The 23,341-nt window shown below is 32.2% G+C and overlaps 1 protein-coding gene across 9 annotated transcripts in view; it reads left to right on the forward strand.

Annotated features, from left to right (window-relative positions):
- LOC143225662 (3-hydroxyisobutyryl-CoA hydrolase, mitochondrial-like) overlaps window positions 1-18,476 on the forward strand; it is a 36,570-nt gene extending 18,094 nt beyond the window's left edge. For 5 of the 9 annotated variants that reach the window (XM_076455473.1, XM_076455474.1, XM_076455469.1 and 2 more), the window contains 7 exons: window positions 3,768-3,820; window positions 5,716-5,794; window positions 11,151-11,302; window positions 12,913-12,999; window positions 14,547-14,699; window positions 15,386-15,524; window positions 16,330-18,292. In XM_076455473.1, coding sequence (XP_076311588.1) covers window positions 3,768-3,820; window positions 5,716-5,794; window positions 11,151-11,302; window positions 12,913-12,999; window positions 14,547-14,699; window positions 15,386-15,524; window positions 16,330-16,448 — 782 coding nt within the window. In that variant the 3' untranslated portion in view covers window positions 16,449-18,292. Of the gene's footprint in view, window positions 1-3,767; window positions 3,821-5,715; window positions 5,795-11,150; window positions 11,303-12,912; window positions 13,000-14,546; window positions 14,700-15,385; window positions 15,525-16,329 lie in introns of all 9 variants that reach the window. The other 4 variants (XM_076455477.1, XM_076455475.1, XM_076455476.1 and 1 more) reach the window with 4 other exon arrangements.
- The last annotated feature ends 4,865 nt before the right edge of the window (window positions 18,477-23,341 follow it).

Here is a 23,341-nt window from a genome sequence, read left to right on the forward strand (position 1 = left end):
TGCAAAAACTGTTCAAATAAAGTAATTGTAACACCCAGTTAGAACTTGTAACCTTATGCAGACCAATTACTTTTCTCTATAAAGCTACAGCTAAAAAGTTGTTCTGTTTGTTTGTTAATATGTTTACAGTTTGGTGCTTTTAAAGGTAGTTTTACATACCCTATTACTCCTTACTCGACTCTATCCCATTTTATACATTTACCTTCCTTGCCCATGAATGGGTAACAGACTCAAGTGAATGACTATTTTCTTTCACCTTCTATATTGCAACAGCATTATTTAATAACTCAAAGCTACTGCTACAAGTTTTAATAAGTTTGTTACAGTGTGTGATTGGATATTTCTTTAATGAAACTTGCTTATCAGTGTTGTGTAGAAAAATTAGAGAACTGATGAAGTCTTTGATAAGCAATTAAGACTAGCAGTTGTAAAGAGTTAAGAAAATAGTTGTCAAATATCATTTTTGTTCTTCTGTAAACAGTCCCTATTCACACTGCTACATATAGCAAGTGACAAGAATATAATGTTGGAATTTTTAGGTGAAAGTTGTTTACAGTAGGAGAATTGAAGTATTTTTAAGTGAAATGAAATCTTTCCTCTTGTGATGGCGAGAAACTCACTTGAAGTAAAAATATATCTCAGAATGGTTGGTATGGGAATTAAAACTAGTGTTAATACCCATACCAGCCATCCTGAGATACAAACTCTGTTAACCTGAAGATGACCTAAGACGGTCAAAACATTGTTCTCTACTTTATTTTAATACAAGTTTTAATGCCCATACCAAACTGTCTTAAGATAAATTAAAACTATCCTCTGTTATAATCTTCTATTAAAATGGGGATAACTTTTTTAATAACTGTATTATTGGAACTTCACTTTAGTCTTTACTTTTAAACATCACATAGATATTTCCTTTGTTATTCATTTAATATAAAAATATATATATATCTTCTAGGTCGCATCACCATAGTATCTTTATTATTTTCATTATTTTATCAAATTATTATTATATGTAGGACAATACTTAGCTTATACTTATGTAAAGAATAATTAAAAACTTAATTCTGGGTAATAATAAATAATTAAACTTTCTGGACTTTCATTATTTGTGGTAAATCAGTTACAAAAATATATTTTACATTTTCAATCTGTACATTTTAAGTTAATATAAATGATTGATGTGTACATACAAGTGTGTATTTTTCCAAAATGTACTTATCTTTCTTGCACTGTAGCTTTACCTAGATGAAAGTCTTTCTTCTCTGTCCATCTAAGTAAGCATTGGTATGAATCTTACCTCACTTGCTCCATTCTTCATACCCTACTTTATTGCTTAAAGCAAGTTAAATTTTGCTTTCTTAAATCCATATACAAGTTCTTGTTCAGTTTTCCGTATGGCAGAATGTTACGACCACAGTTTTACATACTATCTGTGAATTTATCTTAAGTGTTTAATTTCTTCTTTTCTTTTAAGACTGCTATGAGGTTTAGAGTTTAATATTTGTTTTCTTTATTTTACAGAATAATGAAAATGAAATTTAAAAGTATTGGTTTTCTAAAATGATTTCATTAATATTTTATCTTTATTTTTCAGGGACACTTTTTCTTATTTTTATTTGGATTCCACTCAGTGATGGGTGTTGTGTGGTCAAGTGTGCTTCATTCCAAATCTACTAGCTCCCAGTTGACTGATAAACAAAAAATTGTTGTAACAAAGAGCTCTATTGAGATGGGGTGTTTTTTGACACCACTTTATGCACTTTCTAAGTGGTACACAATTACAACACAGTAACAAGTATGCTACTGGACCACCATCATAGATTACCATTAATATAGCTTAAGGGGATTTTGTCCTTCCTTTTCTGACATCCTAGATCGAATACATGGGGGTGTTTGCTTTTCAAAATAGAAATGTAGTTCACTTATTGCACTTTCTTTGGAGCATTATTCCCAGGAACTCCCCAGTGTGAGTATTCCTCATTTACTTATTGAACTTTCTTTGGAGCATTATTCCTAGGAACTCCTCAAAATGAGTATTTCTCAAATTTTTCTAGTGGAGTGTGGGAGTTGTTACCACTCCCAGGTTCCAGTTGCTGGAGTGGTGAACAAAGAGTTAGTTCTCCTGAGTGATACTTTAATTCATTGTCCCACCCTATAAGAAAAGGACAAAGCTGGGTTCCCTTGTACCAATGACCCTGGATGGTTTTCCCAGATGTATGGTAGGAGCATGACCACTCTATGTGGGATCCTCCTGATAATTCCAGTTCAGAGAATACTCTTTGCTGTCTAGTTCAGTTGAGAACCTTTTGTTTGGTTATTCTCTTATTTTTGATGATCATGGAAGAGGGTCCTCAACTCCTCCTAATTCTGCACATGAAGCATCATCTCATGTGCTGTTGGTTGGATTTAGTTTGTTCTTATGTTCTGCTCATAATTCCATGGCAAGAAGTGTTACCTTGAAGCATGATAGATCCTGTAACTTTGAGTTTGGTTTGTTGCATTTTGCACATCTTCAGGTTAGGGTAAGGGTTTTATGTTGCTTGCCTTCTCTTTATAATTAAGTTGGCTCAGTATGCAGAATTCTGTAATTTTCAGGGTGTGTTCCAATGATACCACATTACTAAATAAGATAAAATAAAAAATGATCCTCATCACCTATCTGCAATGGCATGGATCTACATTTATGTTCACACTCCTATAATTCCAATAGTAAGACTTGGAGCCTTATCTGCCTGGTAAGGGCTGGACATATTCATGTTCTTCTAATGATGTTAGGACCACCTAGAAAATTGAAGAATAGGCAATAACAGGGAGTTAATATACAGATCTAGAGTAGAGTTGTACTGATGTAAGTCACATGATATAACTTGCTTTGGGCAATATAGTTTGGTATAAAGGTTGAAGCAAGTGAGATAATAATTCGTAACAATGCTTAGATGCACAGAGAAGAGAAACTGTTTTTAGAACAAAGGTATAGTATATGAAGAGGTAAGTATTGTCATAAATACATTTTTGATATAGGAAAACGTTAACATTAGTTAACTTTGAACCTTAAACAGTGAATTATAAAACTAAATTTCTTCTTAAGTTGCAGCTTGTATTAGCTACTTATCTAGTCACTAACTTAAGAAGGAAAGGTTAAAGAGTGATAAAGAGCTTCATCCATTGGCCAGACTTGTTCATAGATGACTGCTTAATCCAGTGTTCACCCTTTCAGCTGTGGGGGTATTATAATGTGAGTCAATCCCACTATTTGTTGGTAAAAGAGTAGCCCAAGAGTTGGTGGTGAGTGGTGATGACTAGCTGCCTTCCCTCTCGTCTTACACTACTAAGTTAGAGATGTCTTATGCAGATGGCTTTTGTGTAGCTTTGCACGAAATTTAAAAATCCAAAACATAACTTCAGTGGGATGACTGGACAAGTGAAAATATGCCATCATAGCATGCAGGCAATGGAGTAGTTTTGAAAATAAACGAAACTACAAGTGCTAGATGCTTTTTTTACATGAGCCTCAAACGAACCATGTTTGCTTTGCATTGTGCTTTGGTTTGAGGCTCATGTGGTATTGCCAGTGCAGCATCTTCATGTTTTTAAGTCTTCTTTTATAAGATTTATCATGTGTAATAAGAGATAATTTATTACATTCCTTTAAAGATAAATAAAACACTCATATGCTATTTTTTTCTTGTAAATGTTTATTATGAAAAAAGTGTTAAATTTATTATGTGAAAACAAAATCAAAATGTTACATTTTTTTGTAACAGGCACTATCCAGATTCCTTATGTATCTATAATAGATGGGTTAACCATGGGAGGAGTAAGTACATTTATTTGAAAATAATGTCAGAAAGTAGCTAAACTTGATATATTAAGTGCATTTAGATGTGCATGCGACATATGGTCATGTTTTTGTATATATGTATGTCATATATATTTAAATGTTCATAAAGCTATATAAGTTAATGGTCGTGTTACATATTCAGGAATAAAAACTTATGTTACTTCTTGCTATGTGGGAGGATTCAACAGGTTGTCTGGCATGACACCAGCCAATTGTTGAACCAGATTAAGGCCCTTACGAGAGAAAGGCTTTAAAAACCATAAACGTCTTCAAAGGCCACACCACGAAACAGCTCGGTTAAACTTTGCTGAGAAGCACCAAACATGGGATGTAGAAAAGTGGATAAAGATTTTGTTCTCTGATGAGAAAAAATTTAACCTGGATGGTCCAGTAGGCTTCCAACATTACTGGCACGATAAGGATATCCCATCGGAGACATTTTCTACACGACACAGTGGAGGAGGTTCCATCATGATCTGGGGTGCTTTCTCCTTCCATGGAATAATGGAGTTTCAGGTTATACAGGGGCATCAAACAGCAGCATGCTACATTGGCATGTTGGAGAGAGCATCCTTATTGACTGAAGGCCCTCACTTGTGTGGAAATTACTGGATCTTTCAGCAGGACAATGCTGCAATCCATAATGCCCACAGGACAAAGGACTTTTTCATGGCAAATAACTTGATTCTTTTGGACAGTCTAGCGTATTTGCTCGAACTGAACCCTATTGAAAATGTTTGAGGGTGGATGGCAAGGGAAGTCTATAGAAATAGACGTCAATTCCAAACAGTGCATGATCTTCGTGAAGCCATCTTCACCACTTGGAATAACATTCCAGCCAGTCTTCTGCAAATGCTTATATCAACCATGCAAAAGCAAATGTTTGAAGTTATTTGCAATGACAGCCATGCAACTCACTACTGAGACTTTTTGTTGGGCATTTGCTACTCTGTTTAGGACTTCTTTTTGGTATGGTCTTAAACATTTGACCAGCTAGTATTTAGGCTAATTTCATAGTGTTCACGTTTTCCATATTAAATGCTAAAAGAGTTTTTTTATTTTCTCTTTTCTTATTTTTATCTTTCGAAGCTCTACTCAAATAAGTGGTTGAGTCAAAACAAAATGCATATTTTTTCTTTATGTTCATTGGTCTTAAGATTTTGGCCAGCAGTGTATGTATGTTTTTAAAAAGAAGGTAAACACTCAGTATGTACTTCTGAGGAATGTAATGTAAGAGATTGCTATAGTTCATAAATTTTGTGATTTTCTGATAGGTACATTGTACAGAAAGTGATATTTGAAGCAATCGTAAATAACATATCACCAGTTGTAAAAGGGGAGTGTAAAAGTTTATAATTAATTTTCTTCTCATAGTATACAAAAAAAAATTGTGTGGTACTTTTAAAATGGGTGTAAACGTAAAAAAATGTTTCCTTAAGTATCAAAAAACGTAAGTTGTAGTATTGCACCTTAATTAGATTACATTGAGTATATTCATTACAAAACAAAAGTACTTGTCATAAACTACTAATTCCATACTTGGCTGAAACAACTGAGCTGATGAAACAAAGAAAATTCTCGAACATGACTTTTCTACATTACAATACTTAGATTGCTCCAAGTGTTTGAAAAAGAATAAATAATAAAAACACTAAGTAAATCAACTCTAAAAAATTGTAAGACCTTATAGACATGTTGTTGAAAGGAAACTAACTGTATTACTCTTGTAAAGTGTATTAATTCTTTAATAACCATTATTACCTGATTTTTGAATGAAGTATCAATCATTTCCTTGAAATGTAGAGGGTTAAACATTATTCATATGACACTGTTTGCAATACTATATTTAATTTTTCTTTTGTTTTTAACAGGGTGCAGGATTATCTGTTCATGGACATTTTAGAATAGCTACAGAGAGAACAGTTTTTGCAATGCCAGAAGCTGCCATTGGTATGCATGTCAAGTAAATATATAACATCCTAACATCTTGTTGCTCATTTTTCCTATCCAATAAAAAGAAAGCTTGTAACTGTAAAAATGGATGAGCTGGAAGTTATTTTTAACTTTACATTTCCCTTTTTACTATGATGACAAAAAAGATAAAATAATACTTCTGATGTGGTACATTACTTCTCCTCACATAAATAGTTATTCTCCTTTCAGTGCTGCCCTCTATATGTAAAATGTTTTTTTTATGCATGCCACAAGCTTTTTATCTCATTTCAGTTGGAAATGACTGATTCCATGGAGTCTGTCATGCTAACCAGCATGCAACAACTCTCACCTTGTGGTCTCTTCAATTGTTTTATTTTAATATTTTTCTGTATCTTTGTATCAATTTATTTTGACAGGTTTATTTATTATACAATACTAATACTGATAACTTCTTCAGTTATTTTGAAATGGAATTATTTTATATTTCTACCCAGTTACAGAATTTATTATTTTATTACAACAACTTTGTAGTCATTTCTTCCCTCATACTCAAGGCAAGGCCTGACAAAGTGAAGCTGAAAAATCTTCCTGTGGAGTATCTTGATCTGAAACATGTGTAACTGTGCTAATATAAAACATATAATCTTTAAAGTGGTAATGTAGAATTCATAATGCAAAATGAATAACCAAACACAACTGTGATGGAAGAAATGATTACAAAGTTGTTGTAATAAAATAATTTCTGTAACTGGGTAGAAATATAAAATAATTCCATCTCAAAATAACTGAAGAAGTTATCAGTATTAGTATTGTATAATAAATAAACCTGTTAAAATAAATTGATACAAAGATACAGAAAAATATTAAAATAAAACAATTGAAGAGACCACAAGGTGAGAGTTGTTGCATGCTGGTTAGCATGACAGACTCCATGGAATCAGTCATTTCCAACATAAACATATGTTATGGACCCCAATTAATGACAGAAAAATAATATTCACAATAAAAGTATATAAAAGCCATAACAGTATAACATCTTATCTTTACAAAGTTGGGGTCCATAACATATGTTTCATTAGATTGGTCAATATTTGGAGTTAGGTTTAGGTTAGCTTTTAGTTTTGCTTTATTTTTTCTTATCTACAATTTGCTTAGGTCTACCATGGTCTTTATTACTTTAGGATTGCCTGTCATTCATCTTGTTGGTAATTTCACTGTATTGTTTTTTTCTTCCATACATCATGTCACATATATAGGTTGTTGCTACTACTCACATCCTTAATTTTATACTTATGATTTGGTTAAGTTTTTATTTTAGTGTTTTGTGTTGTTATATGTTGTTCATTTAGGCTTCACAAGTATTTATTTTTGGTTTATCTGTAGTTCTACTTTTGGACTAATTGATAATTTGGTTAAGTTTCTTATTCAATTAGGCTTAATAAGTGTCTGTTATTTTTGGTTTACCTGTGGTTCTATTTATAGGTTCATTAATACTTTGGTCAAACATCTTTTTGTCAACACAACATCACAACCTTATGTTTACTTCATTACACAATTTCTTAACATTTCCACTGTGTGAACTATTTCATTTTCATATTTCTTTATATTTTATACTTTTCATCATTGATTTAATTTAATTTATACCTTATACTTTTTGCCCTTAATTACATTTAATTTATAATTTATACTACCTACCATTAATTTTGTTTATGAGGGTCCCTAGGGGCTGGGACACACCCTTCCTGCTTTGAATATTTCTTGTCTTCCACTTATGGTGGCTGAATACATTTTCAGATGACGTAGATTTTGTTAGTTTTCCTCCACCTTCTCATGGAGTGGTTTCCAGACTTCTACTGTAGAATGTGCCAGGCCTATCTAAGTTTTTTTTGTTGTTTTTTTATGCATTTCTCTGTATATTCGCATTCTCGTGACATTGTTTCTTGGTGATCTTTTATCCCTCTTTTGAGACTAAATGCTTGCAAACCCCACCCAAAATATACTTTGCTTTTGTTTGGTTTTTTTGCCTTAGCTTACCATCAAGTGTATTTTTTCCTGATTTAGGTTGATTGCGTTTTTTCCCTCACCTAGTTTTTCTTTTCTTGGCTTTGTTTTACCCTTAAGTTCGGTTTCCTCTCTCTGATGTTCCACTTATCTTTAAATATCTTCATTGGATAACTCTTCCTTTTCCTATTCATGCTGTGTTGATTGTCATCTTCAGTTCATTCTCTCCACACATTTTCTTTACTTTTAGGATTTTATATGATGGGACACTACTATTTGTTTGCCATCCACTGCTAATCATGTCTTACAGTCAGTTCAGTTTTGTTTGGTTGCTCTTTTGTTTCATTCTGAGATGTTATTTATTTGGTGTTCAGTACCTCCCCCTCCTTTACCTGGGGTTGTGGATTAGTTGATTCCACCTCAATCATTTCTTAGGTCTTCCCTGTTTTAATATGTTGTAATGAAACATTGGGGGTAGGCTGTTTCTACAGGACACAGAATGCCCACAATATACATTCTTGTCTTTCATTTTTTTTACCGCATGATTGGGTACCAGTTTCATGGATTGACCTTTGGACTTATTTTGGTTCCACGTATCTTTTGTGGGGTAGTATGCATTTCACCAGACTTACACATTTGGAGAACTTTGCCAACAACGTTTATTGGATATCCAGCTTTGGTTTGCTGATTTCAAGTGGAGGTAGCTTTATTATGCTCTTTTGCTCTCTCGTAGTCCTCAAGTAGTTAAACTTTCCAGTTGGATAATATTTTTTCTGTTACATTCTTTACATTCTAGTCTCTTTGAGATGTGTATTTTTAAACAGTCACTCCATTTGGAATATCCATTCTCTTCCACAAGTGCACTCAAATGTGTTTTCAGGTATCTAAACCTTTACTTTGGGTTTTTTTTCTTCATTTCCTCCCTTTCCCCTTTGTCTATATGCATTAATAGTTCAAGACTTTAGGTTTACTGCTTCTTACCCCCTCTTCTGAAATTTTTCTCTTCTCTTATGTTCATCTCCATAAGTAGGAGGTGTGGTTTTAACAGTAGGAAGCTTCAGGATAATGGTCTCCAGTTGAAAGGCCTTATCTTTATACCCAAACACTTCTGCCAGTCTGAGGTGGTTTAGTTCACACTCTTCTTATTCAGTTTGACTGATCCCATTCCATTTTAACTTGGTGGTGGTTTATATTACTCACCAAGAGGACACTCCTTTTTGTTCTCTTTTTAAAGGATAGCTGCCCAGTCCTCCTATGTGCCTTGTATTGAATAAATCTGTTCGGTCTACTTTTAAAAACATGGTTTTGTGGCCACCCATTGCACTGTCTCTGGTGTTGTCTATTCTCTAGACTCTACTGAATTCAGTTCAAACAGCATTTTGAACTTTTGCTATTGACTGTTAAGGCTGTACCAATGTAAAAAATTCACAAAACAAGCATGAGTGTTATACTTATGAGAAGGAGAAAAATGTATTTTACATTATCTAAAATATATAATTCTAGTGTAGATGATGTTATCATTATCCCTTGAAGTTAGCTTTTTTACAAATATCTAGTGATCCTTTAAGAAAACTTAGATACAATGTGAAGCAGGAATTACTAGCCAATAATACCTGAACAATAAATATTGCAGTTGGAACCTCATTGTATTTAAAACTTGTTTATAAGTACAACCTTCCTATGCCTATTGAAATATTACATTAAACAAACAAGTAAACATGTGAAAAAAGAACTTGTATTGCTGAATATGTAATTAAGCTAATTTTTAACTCGAAAACATTTTGATAGTAGTGAATTCTCTAATTTTATAGATTTATTTACTGTGATTGAAAAATAATTTTGCAATATGCTTACTGTAAATGCATGTATTAAGTCTGAGATCCTATAAGGTCTTGTTTAGTTTTGTCTCATGTCATTTAGTCTTGTATATGGATGCTAAATCTAAACAGATTCTTTAATTAGTAATTTTTAATGTTCTTTAGAAAGAACTGTACAGCTATTTTCACTGTCATTCTAAGACTGTATAATTTGTTGTACTCATGAAGAAAACGTTGCAACTTGTTTACATAATATCTATATAAAATAAAATTAGAAGTGATAGAATAACACCTAATGATACTTTTAAACATATTTCTAACTGGTCCAGCATGGATTTTTGTTTCAAATAAAATTATTTATTTAACAGCACTTTAACCATAAATATAAATTGTGCTGCATGCCACTACCATTGGTGATTTTTTATATCCAGCTCGATAGAATCCAATTTTTTGTGAATGTTTTTAAGGCTCTATTGGTATTGGCACTGTGGAAGGTAATTTGTATAATATACAGGGTGTTTGGAAAGTCACGGTGCATTTTTGTAATCAACATTCATTCAGTCTCTTTCAAGCCAGCAACTGATAGCGGTGATTAGAAACAAAATAAGAAGGATTCAAGCCTGTACTGATGCCAACAGGGGTAACTTTCAACATTGTTTATAATTGTCATTCATATTCACCTCCTGTATTCTATATTGAAACATGTCTGTTAATAAAATATATAAGTGCACGGTTACTTTTCGAACACCCTGTAGAACACTGATGTTTTTCGAGCATGATCCTCTATAAAATATAATGATATACCTAGGCTTTTTATCATTTTAATCTGATGTAATCCTAAAAGAAATCATATTTCTTTAGTTTCAGTGTTGCATACCATATAAAACTGTATGTTAGTTAAATGTTTTTTTAATCTATCAGTTGTAGCATTTTTTCAGGGTCTCCTAAACATGTATTCACAAATATAAGGTTAGTATTATTTTTGTCTCTTTACACAACTTATACAAAGTAGAATATAAACTGTTTCCAGTACAAGACGAGAGCAGATTTTCTTCTATTGCTAGTGTTCATGTACTTTCTAGTAGGTTTCTTTTTCAAGCAGTTCACATGTGGCAAAACAAGGTTCTGTACATATAATTAAGATACTAAGGAATTTTTGTGTTTCAAGTAGTAAGTTGCATAGAAGAATAAAAAGATTTAAGAAATTAAAAACAGTATCAAAGTTACAATGTACATAACTACCACAAAATGATAAATAGCTTTCCTTGATTAATAGAGATGTAAACAAGTTATATATGTTACAATGAAAAAGTTATACATGTATGTTAGTGTTTTTTTATAATTATACTGCAGTAACTAAACAAGGCCATTTTAGCTTCTCATCACTGAGAGAACAATATCAGTCTTGAGCTTTCATAATACATTATTAAAGCATGCTTTACCAATAGGACTTTAGATTAAAGAGAAGCTTGATTGAAAGAAAACTGCTTTCTTCATTATCATGTTCTTGAACAGCCATTAACTTTTAATACTTTTATATCCTATGTATATAGGCTTTTTTGCAAGTGTGGGTGGAAGTCATTTTCTTCCTCGTCTTCAGGGTAAATTAGGCCGATATCTTGCTCTGACAAGCTGTCGACTTACTGGACATGATGTGGTCAAAGCTGGGGTAGCAACACATTTTGTGAACAGTGACAGTGTATGTGTATTAAATATATTACTATTGCTTATTGTTAGTATATTGTTTTTGACAACATTTTCCAGAGACTCTAAAGCAGCATGTGCAATTCCACATTGCATTCTGCTTTGCACAAAAATTCTGAAAAAAACAGCAACTCATATTTACTTTGGGTTTATTTGAATGTACAAAAAAAACTACACTGAAATAAATTTACATGATGGTACATTCTCAATCAAATGTACTAGAATGCATTAAAATTATGTTGTACTTACATAATATTTCATTCTTATCTTCAGCAAAGTCATATATTAGAAGAATTGAAAAACACAAAATTAACAATAAGTAATTGAACTTGTAACAAAACTCTAATAGTTGAGAAGCTGTAAGAGCAAAGATAGAAGTGTGGGTAGAGTTTCAAGTAACTCTGGGTTGACTTGCCAAGAAAATATAAAAACATATGATATTAATTGTGAATGGATTATATCATATAACTTTGTTATAAGTATGCAAAACTGAAGAAAATATCTATAAAGAAAGAGGAGGAATAAATATCAACCTTTAATTTTTTTTCTTAGACCCCTTCTTTAGGTCATTTCTTCTGTTTATATTTTTGGTTAATACCTAACGTATAAGGTTTTAAGATTACTGTGAAATTTGTTTTTGAGTTATTGCTTACCATGAAATCTCTAATTTACAGTAAAATTCACCACTACATAAACATGTGCAGCAGATTTATTTTGTACACTTGCCTCAAATATAAGAGAAACTTGTTAATAAAAGAAATCAGTAACAAGTATATTAAGTAATTGTTCATATGATGATAAATATAAATATTTATTAAAAATGTAAGACATGTGAGTCTTCTGTGAATTTCTCAGTTTGGCCTTGTATAAATCTGCACATCTTAAAAATTTTGAGAAACATAAAATCATGGATTATAAAATATTTCTGCAGCTGTAATAAATATCCTTGTAGAAAGTTAAAATACAAAGTAATATATGGGTTTTGAACTTTATCACTACAAACAAGTCATAAATTTCAACTTTAAGCCAAATTAGCTGAAATCACATAAAAAATTTATCCATTATAAATAAATAGATGAGTGTAAGAATAAGCAAAATGAGAAATTAGAATAACTGGTTCAGGTCAAAAATATTGTCCATAAATTCAATGTCAACATTTACTTTAGGAACTTCCTTGTTTTTCTTTTTAACAACTGTATGCAAATTCTTTTATTACATTGCATCTTCCTTATACATTTTACTAACTTAGTGTGTATGAACTCACAAAAGACTGAAATAGAGGAAGTGCATTGTTTATAAGAGGGATTATTGAGATGTGATACTTAGCTAGCTATATCTTTATCACAGTTGGTTTATGTTTAATGGCTGTACATGTAAACTGTTTTGTGTGACATGTATGAAATAAAAATCTGATTTCTTTCATAACACCCCATGCATTAGGAATTTACTGTTTTACTTTTTAATCAATTTAATTGAAAAATATTGGAATAAGTAAATTTATGGCTTCCTTTTTTCTTATATTCGTGAACTGTTGCTTCCTTAGAAATTATGAAACCTTTATTAGTTCACCTCAATTAATAGGAAGCAATTCTTTCTCTTTTATTTTCACAGATAAAAACTATAGAAGAGGATCTTTTAAAGATAGAATCTCCTTCACTTCAAAAAGTCGACAAGTTGTTATGCGAAACCCAGGAACAAGTAATGGGCAGTTTTTTTTCCTAAATTTGATTGATACATGCTTATAATGTACATTAAAATATTTTTACTTGAAACATTATCATTGGAAACCTTTTTTTGTAGAAAGGTAAAATAAAATCTAGTTCGTCAGTTAAATTTTTAACCACTTTAAACAATCAGTTAGATCTTTAAAAAAAGTTATTTTTTGGAATACCCCATAAAATTAAAAATTTTGTTTAAGGCAGCTATATTTGAAAGATACACTGGATTTTGAAAGAATGACGTAATTTGAAAAAATTGTATTTGTTTCTTGGAGAGATATAACAGAATGTTTACATTATGCATCAATCTTCAGAGAAATATTATTTACTGTAGTCCACCTAACATCTTGAAGTTTTATTTCTGTAGATTAAGTAAACTATCAAAAATATATGAAATTAAGAAAATTTCATATTATATGGAGTTTAAATAATCAGTTTACTTTCTCTTGTAACCACTGAAAAATAATCCAGATATCTTCATTTATACTTCTAAAACCATGTTTAAAAATGTATAGAAAATAAAGTAAAAGTAGCATACATTTTTAAGTGTTCAAATATCTGAGTTATCTCAACACTGTTGTGACTGTACTTTTGCAATAAGCACAAAAGTGTAACTGAAAATAAGAAGAATATAGAACATTTTAAAAATATATCCTGCAAAGTTTTTTCAGTGTATTTTTTTCTAGATTAATGGATTTTTAACTGATAGGCAGTGAAACTGATTTCACTGATCAAGGTCTCCCAGTGGCACAGAAATATGTCAATGGACTAGAAACACTAGAAATAAGGTTTTGATACCTGTGGTGGGCAGAGCACAGATAGCCCATTGTGTAGTTTTGTGCTTAACTTCAAACAAACAAACACACATTGGTCAAGAGTAAAACATGTCAACTTTATGAAGGTAAGTTAAACATGAGTTCTGACAACCTGCATTAATTGTTTTTTGACTCAAGTGTTGTTGATGCCGTAATGTACTACATTTTTCAAAGCAGAATGACAGTTTTCTACATAATTATTTATTCTATGAGTTATTTTATTTTTATTATTAAATGAAAAGTAAATCTTATATGCATATAATGTGGATTTTTAACATAATTTGTTTGACCATTTTGTTGAAGTGTATAATTTATTACATGCTGATGTAGCTACTATTTAGAGTAATATTAGCTTTTATGATAATGGAAGAAGAACTAATATCAATTACTTTAAACATCTTAGATGGAAAATATATTTGAACTTTTTTTTATGAGAAATGCATGAAAAATTGACTTACATTTTATTTATGTATAAAGATAAAAAGGTATAAAAGTGAGAATTAAAAAAATATATTTTCTTAAGATTTGAATAAAAGTACAAATTTGCATTTCCCAAAACACGAAGTAACCAGCATTTTGTATAAAATGTTATATGATATACAAAAACATTAAATTCTTGGCATATTTTTTAAATATTTTCTTTGGTAATTCTTCATATAATTGTACAGTACTGAGTAAGTGAAGAAAATTTTGGAGTGTTGCTATCTTTTAGTTTCCAATGAAAGATTGGGACCTAAGTTTCCAGTTGCTTTTGAGAAAAATCAACACACTGTTTGATGGTGGGAGTTTGAATGCAATCATAGAAAATCTAAAAAGAGATAAATCTGAATGGGCTAACCAGCATCTACAGACTTTGTTTAAAATGGCAAGTTAGCGAATGTACAGTCAGATTTTGTATTGTAAACTGTCACTGAAATTGGCAAAGTAATGATAATTAGTAACACTTACATTGTACTGATTAAAAATTAATCAAACAGTGACTTCATCACATATTTACATTATGTAAGGTTTTAATTGTTGTTTTTTTTAAGAAGTATAAAAGAAATGAATAATTTTCTAATTTTATGTAGAATTATGATATAATGTTTTTGATATCTGTTGCCTAAAGCTGTAGTTAAAAAAGAAATCACTATGGTTGGCTAAGTTACTACAGTACTTAATTCACTAGTGTACTAAATATTTTACAACAATCAAGATTTAGTTCAACAAATGAAAATAAATTGTAAAAATTATTCTGTGATCATAATACTTCACAAATGAACCTAGCAGCTTATTAGTACAGTCATAAAGCACTGAGATGTTAAGTAATTTAAACTTATGCTTGAGTAATAACACAGGAAAAAGTTATCTTCACAGTACAAAAAATATTGGAAAGACTTTGGCTTGGCTTAAAAACAACTGCTTTGTATAACATTTGATTCGGAGAATGTAAATGGTGGTTTCATTATTATTTAAAGCCTTCTTAATAGCTTGAAAATTAATCACCACAGATGAAACAGGGAGAAGTGTACATGTAGTGTCACTTAAGATAATTCATAATGTTTTATCTAGTCACCCACATCCCTTAAAGTAATCTTCCATCAGCTAGAGCTTGGAAAAAACATGAGTCTTCAGGAGTGCCTAAAGATGGAGTACAGAATTTCTCAGAGATTTGTGAAGAATCAGGACTTCCTTGAAGGAGTTAGAGCATGTAAGTTCTCCAGTTATCTATACAGACATTAGAGCACTAGATAACAGCTAGTGAGCTGTCTACGTAAGTACATATGATATAAATTTATGATATAAATCCTGTTTGTTATGACATTTTTAAGAGATAGTGTACATTGCCATTTTTTTCTGTGAATTTAAGATGTCTGAAGTTTTAGGATGTTTATCTTCTTTGAAGTAGTAATTAAACTGCTATTGATTTCTGTACAAAGTATTAGAGAAATTAAACCATTCACTATATTTCATAAAGATAACAAAACAGTCACTTGTCTGTTGTGGCTTATGTGTAAGTGTCAAACTGTTTCTTATTGTTTTTATGATAATAACATCTGGGATAAATTTTAAATTGACAAAATTATGGTGAAAAAGTAAAATTATATTAATAATGAACATAATATAGTACAGGTCGTGAAAGTTTCTTTCTGAAGTCCAGTCAAAATAACATATCATTTTTTTTGGTATAAAGTAACAGGAGGTTGAACTTAATAAATAATTCTTAAAAGTTACTTTCAATCTATCATCACCCATTATTAAAATATCTAATTAAAGATTCTTATGGTTATGTAACTAATAAAGAACATCTTATGTAATTAAACATATACTTTTTAATTTTTTGTAATAAAGTGCACGTTTTCTTCCTTTTTTCACTTTTTGGTAAAATGTTGCAAAGATTATAATGTAAAGAATCGTGTAACCCAGTGCACATGAAACTGACTTAATTTTGTGTGTTGCAACTTTCTGGTTTTCAGTCTTTGTGAGAAAACAAAATGTACTCTTTATGTTTTCAGTTTTGATTGACAAAGACAACAAACCTGTGTGGATGCCACCAACAGTAGAAGAAGTTAGTGACAGTGTACTTAAATCTTATTTCGCAGCCCTTCCTGAGGACAAAGAGCTTGTTTTTTAGCCAGAGCATAATATTTGAAAGTGTTAACTGCAGATAATAAACCATATGTATTTTGTATACTCTATGGAATCTGTGACAAAGTAATCATGTTTCCAAAGTTCTTCATAGTTTGTTTTGATAAACATAAGTTCTTCAACATGGATTGTTTGTTGAACTTAAAATTTTATTTAGATATTTGAACTTTGTGCTATTTCTTTTTGTATTTGTTGAAAGTAACAGCATTAAGTTATTTTTTGTAATAAGTTATATTAAAAGTATGAAGGATGTTAAGATGGTTGGATGTAGTGCAGTAGTTCTATCTTTGTTAAACTTGTTGGAAAAACTAGTTTGTATTAACACACAAGTGACAGTATATTAAAAAAGGTGTTTTTCTCAGGAAATTTCAGGAAACTTATTAAACATGTAAAAAACAACTAGAATTAACTATGATATTAGATGCTGCTATAAATCTTGATTATATTTTGTTTCTTTCAAAAGAAAATATATTTAGTTATTTTAAGAAATCTGTCTTCAGACATGAATTGGATACAGAATATTATCAAATAAATTCTGTGGTAATCCTACCACTAGACAATGATAATCTAGATGTGGTCTAAGTAAAGTGTGTTCTGAAATGGTAATAAGCTTGAGGTTAGTAGTGCTTATTTATGTGTGTGTGATTTTTGTTATTTCTATAATAATACTCAGTAACATCACAGTGACAAATGGAACAACTACATGTTTTAAAACAAGAAACATGGAAAGAAATAGTCAAAAATCAATGTAACATAACACAACCAGGGACCAATTGGTTTTACAAGACTACTTGCCTACCCTTGTTCAAAGTAAACTTTTAAGCTTACCATTTACTCTTAAGCAGTGGTGTAGTGATAAATAAAGAAGTGATGGAATGCATTTTGAAAACATTAGTATGATTTTTGTTTGTTACATCACTAATACATAAAAACAAACATTTCAGAAATAGTAACTTTAAATTGTAATGGTAACTGAAGTCTACCTTTAAAAATATTACAATATATAAAAAAAAATTCTCTCGCCTTGAAATTTTGAATTCCTGGATAGCTTGTTAACAGAACGTCCAAGCTTGCTGAACAATGACACCTAAGCTGTTTATATAGGTATTCGTCTGGTTTCCAGTTTTGAATCAGAGTGCCGTGAAGCTAGCGAACATGAAATTTGTCACGTGGTTGATTAACAGCCTAAATCTCATTCTCGTTCAAAAGAACTTCATGAGATTACTTTTGAACACCCAGTTAAAGAATTCAGATTTGATGGAATGTGGGACCTACAGTTGTCTAGAAAGTATCTGTACACAATAATTGTTTTTCGAAAATGGCATTATGAACTGTTACAAAGGGACACTATTTCCTTTTCTTCAAAGTTTTGATTTATCTTTGCTGGCCAATCATTGACTTGTTAGGTACAATGCTCAGAAATTGTTTGGAATGAAATTAGAAGTTCATGTGCATGATCCATTTGGTTTACGAGAAGAACTTGGTGTGAATAACCATTGTTTCATAATGTTTATGATTCTAGTTAAAAATTGACAATGATTTATTGAAACAATTTTGTTGTCAGTGTTGTTAATGAAATTTCACTTTCTTAATAGCGTCCTCAGCTTCTTAGGCCTTATAACTTTATGCTCTTTTATTGCTCCTAAAAATGACGAATTATCTTATCTTCGTAAACTGTAGTAATGTTCCTTTTCTGTAAAACTTCTAAATCGATTAACAAGAAGGTTAAGGCAGAAATATTAGCTAAACCAAAATGGGCCATATTTATACTCCTGAAAACTAAGCATTTACTGGTTGATGTGTAAGTATGCTTTTAATAAAACCATTGATAGCTTTTTAATTCTTAAAATGCTGACTTCTGTTCTCTTACAACCGTATGTTTATTTGTTTCACAAAGAACAATACGTATTCTAAGAATAAGCCATCACATAACTGATCATTATTTCTTTAAAGCATTAAAAGTGGTTGCTACGCCTTTGACATAACTGGTTAGTCGTTTGTGATATAAATGTATACTGCATTTCTACCTCCATGTTTAGTATATTATTATTATAAATTTATCTCGTATTCTGTATATGTCTAGTGTTACGTAACTCATGATAAAAAAAAGCCATTGATTTTGTTTTGGCTGCCTTTCTTATTTTGTCATTCTCTGGAAAAACCTGTAATATCTGGGTAATATGGTTGTAATGCTTCTCGTAGTGTAATAATGTCGACAATAGTGCCCTTCGTTGGTAGGTCGTGTGACATCTTGAGGTTACTGCACCGTAATTTAATGTATCGGCAAAACAATCCAACAGCGATGTGTGGTACTCGTAATCCGAGGGTCGCGGGTTCGCGCCCCCGTCACGCTAAACATGCTCGCCCTCCCAGCCGTGGGGGTGTATAATGTGACGGTCAATCCCACTATTCGTTGGTAAAAGAGTAGCCCAAGAGTTGGCGGTGGGTGGTGATGACTAGCTGCCTTCCCTCTAGTCTTACACTGCTAAATTAGGGACGGCTAGCACAGATAGCCCTCGAGTAGCTTTGTGCGAAATTCTAAAACAAACAAACAAGCGATGTGTGGTGTACACACCATGAGGAGATACTAGTGTAGACTTTGGTATGTAATACTATATTTTATATTTAGCTCTCTCTTTCGAACCCTCAGTCTGGAAGATGAACTATTAAGTCCTTTCTTTCTTTGTAAATGTTAACACTCTTTTAAAGTTTAACATGTAATTGTAGCTAATTCTTATGAAACATCTGTAAGTTCTAAAGGAAGTTTAAAAGGAGATGACTATATAATAAAGACACTTTCCTTTATCAATGCTCATCTTTTTTTCAAGTGTTTATGAATTTGAACAAAGATTTTCTTTTTCCAATGTATTTCTCTTTCTTAACCACCAGGGGCACAGTTCTATGTCTACGAACTTGTACCGCTAAATACCAGGTTTCTATACCCGTGGTGAGCAGAGCACAGATAACCCTTTGTTTAACTTTCTGCATAGCAAAATAAAGAAATACTTTGTAATTAATTCATGGAATTTCCTGTTATCAGTTAATGACTAGTAGTTCTACATCACAATTCTTAGTCTCATATGTGCATATACGAGGTCTGTTCAAAAAATACGCGGACTGACGTCATAAAACAAAATGTACTTTATTTAGAAGTTACAGGTCTGGGACCCCTTCAAAGTACTCTCCTCCCCAACGGACCCACTTATCCCAACGGTGTTTCCACTTGTTGAAACAGTCCTGGTACGCTTCTTTTGTAATGTCCTCCAGCTCCTTCGTCGCATTTGCCTTAATCTCGGGAATCGTCTCAAATCTTCTTCCTTTCAAGGGTCTTTTGAGTTTGGGGAACAAGAAAAACTCGCAAGGAGCAAGGTCATGAGTAGGGGGGTTGGGAAGAACAGTGATCGAGTGTTTGGCCAAAAACTCACGAGTTCTGAGGGCTGAATTTCGCAGCAACGCGGTGCATCTTCAATTATTCAATCAAAATCTCGTAACAAGATCCAACTGGTATCCCACACTCTTCAGCAAGCTCCCTGACAGTCAGACGTCGATTTGCCCGCACCAGGGTGTTGATTTTGTCGACGTGTGGGTTATCAGTTGACGTGGAAGGACGTCCAGGACGCTCATCATCTGCAATGGACTGTCGACCATCCTTAAAACATTCGTGCCACTTGAAACATGCCGTACGTTTCATAGCAACATCACCGTAAGCCGTGTTAAGCATAGCAAAAGTTTCAGTCGCAGATTTTCGAAGTTTAACACAAAATTTCACAGCAAGTCGTTGCTCCTTCAGGTCATTCATTCTGAAATCCGCCAAACGAAGAAATCGCACTTCACTTAAAACCGCGTAGCTAATACACAAATGAAGATATCTGCAATCGGGAAATAGCGTCGTAATCAGCTTATCTGTGCGAACCTAGCGACACCAAGCGAATTCCCCTGGAGCCACGCAATTCAAACAGTCCGCGTATTTTTTGAACACCCCTCGTATATAATTGAAAACTTCGTTTGTGGCTTATGTAAAATTGCCTGCCTCCTCGTGCGGACCATTGAAAAGGTCTCACGCAGTTTGTTCGCTTACACACACACAAAATTAAAAGGAGAAAACACAAACGTAAAAAAAACCACCGAACCGCAAAACATACAGATAATTTTGACGTAGAGATTATAGAAACAACGGACCACGAAGTAGATCAAACAACTAAAATAAACAACTACGTCTACAAGATGTGTTTGTAATTAAACACAAAGAGCTATCTGTGCTCTGCCCATAACGGGTATCGAAACCCGGTTTTCTATCATTGTAATTCCGTGGACATTGCGGCGGGGGGCACAAGAATGCCAGAAAGTGAACGAAGACGCAAATGGCTTCATTCTGGTAACAGCCAAGAAAGAAAAATTTACATCATAAAAACCTAATATGATCAATCAAACAAATACTGCAAGTAAACAACTTACACAGGACACTGTAATCATCCAAGTAGATTCCAGCCAAATACAAAGAACCTCAAGTCGTGTTCGAAGTCAAGGGATGCAAGTCAGAGATTAATATTGCCATAATTAAAAGTCTAGCAAAAGAAAGCACTTTCATAAAGAAAAAGAGAGAGAGAGAGGTCATTGGCCTTAACGATTAAAATAATGGTGCTTGATTTGAAGCGTTCTGGAACAATTTTTTTTTCAAAACGAACGCAAAAACTCACCAATTTAATTAAAGTACCTGTGCACGAATCCTACTAGATATCCAGAGCAAGATAACAAATGGTATCATCCTCTTGTATAATACACTATATCATTATAATTGAACCAAGAGAAAATACTTCAATAGTTTATATGATAAAAAATGCTGGTACTAAATTTTGTTTTGTGTGTTTTTTGAACTAAATAATTTACGCAGGTCCTAATACCCATATTTTAGCTTTCATAACTTTTTCTTGACTGTATGAAACACTTCTAGTTGGAAGTCTAAAATACTATTTATAAAGCTGATGTTTATTTAATTCGATTCCGACGATATAGCTTTCTTAGCGTTTAGAAAAGCTAGAACACGAAGAATGCTTTTCCTTTTTTAAGTTAACTTAGATACTACACCATTAAAAGAATAAAAAACATTCAATTACTACAAAGTTTGAACTCAGACAGTCTGTTTCTTAAAATTATAACAAAGTATCTGTTGATCCATTTCGACTATTCCATCCTCTAAACTAAAATATTAAAAGTTAAAAACAATTTTAAGCATTCTCTTAAACTCCCACCTTTGCCAAAATTTGTGTCCCTTAATCCTACTGTTCTTGCCACAAAGTATAAAAATCATACATCAACACTGATAATTTCTTTTAAAATCTTAAACACCTTAATCAGATCTTCTTAACTTTTTTTTTAAAAGAAAACAGTTTCAAAGATTTTAATCTTTCTTCATATCACAACCCCAAACACTATTCTAGTAAACCTCTTTTGAACTCTTTTTAACAGTTCAATGTCTTTCCTAATGGGTGCTAGGTGGATAAGGGGCTCGACTTGTAATCCAAGGGACACGGGGTCGAATCCTCGTCTCGCCAAACATGCTCGTCTTCCAGCCGTGGTGGTGTTATAATGTTTCTATCAATCCCACTATTCGTTGGTAAAAGAGTAGCCCAAGAGTTGGCGGTGGATGGTGATAACTAGTTGCCTTCCCTTTAGTCTTACACTGCTAAATTAGGGACAGCTAGCACAGACAGCCCTCGTGTTGGTTTGTGCGAAATTTAATGAACAAACAAACAAATAAGCCTTCCTAAGGTAAGAGGCCATATGTTAAGTACAATGCTCCAAATTGGCCTAACCAGTGATTGGTAGGATGAAATTATAACCTATTAATACTTGTATTTAATATTTCAGTAGATACAATCTAAAATCGTATTTCTCTTACCACTAGCAAGAGCACACTACTTAGATGGCTTAAGAAACTAATCAAACATTACAAAAGATCCTTTTCTTTTATGACGCTGCTAAGATTATTTCTATCCAAAGTATAATTTAAATTATGATAACCCACATACATTATTTTGCACTTATTATACTTTAAACTCATTTACCATTTATTCGTTCAACTCACTAATGATTTAAATCCTTTCTTAAATCAACAGTATCCTTTTCACAGTTACTAACATCTATAGTCTTAGTATAATCAGCAAATTAAAGTAATTTATCTACCACTACCTGCAGTGCCCCTACCCTGGACGGCAGTTATATAAATTTGTGGTTAATGGAAGATTATCTTAAAATATGAAAAGTTGCCTCCCTTGTAAGTAATTAAAAATAAAACATAAACGCCGAATATCCCATTAAAAACAGCAAAACTTAAAATGCGAAACCGCGAAGTTACGTGTATTTCCGTGTGTACTCAACAAATCTTCATGTTTAATTTGGTGACGATTCGTCAACAGGAGCAATGTAGGGATAATAAAATACACACAAGAAAACGGCCCTAAAGCTTCAAAATATAAAATGCAAAACTGAAATTTGTAATGAACTTTCATACCAATTTTGGTGAAGATCCGTTTACACTCTGCGAAGTAGTTATATGGACATACAATAGACAACAGCTACTTCTATTATATTTATATAAATTCCATTATCTATGTCACCGACTTAAATCTTTAAAAAACAAACTGAGCCCTGAGGTACCCCACTTGTAACATTAATCCACATTTTTTGCTGATTTTCTTCAACAATCAACAGGGTACAGTTATTTATGTTATTTTACATGTTTACTTTTAAACAATGTTTGAATAATCTGCCATAGCTTTTATTTTAAGCCTGTGAAAACATCGTTATTTTTGAATAGGCCTCTAAGTTTGACGCCTTAGAGTATTGTTATTCTGTTTTTTAAAGAAGTCCTGCTATAGA

The sequence above is a fragment of the Tachypleus tridentatus genome, chromosome 9 (genome assembly GCF_004210375.1).
Source record: "Tachypleus tridentatus isolate NWPU-2018 chromosome 9, ASM421037v1, whole genome shotgun sequence".
NCBI classification, from domain to species: Eukaryota; Metazoa; Arthropoda; class Merostomata; order Xiphosura; family Limulidae; genus Tachypleus; species Tachypleus tridentatus.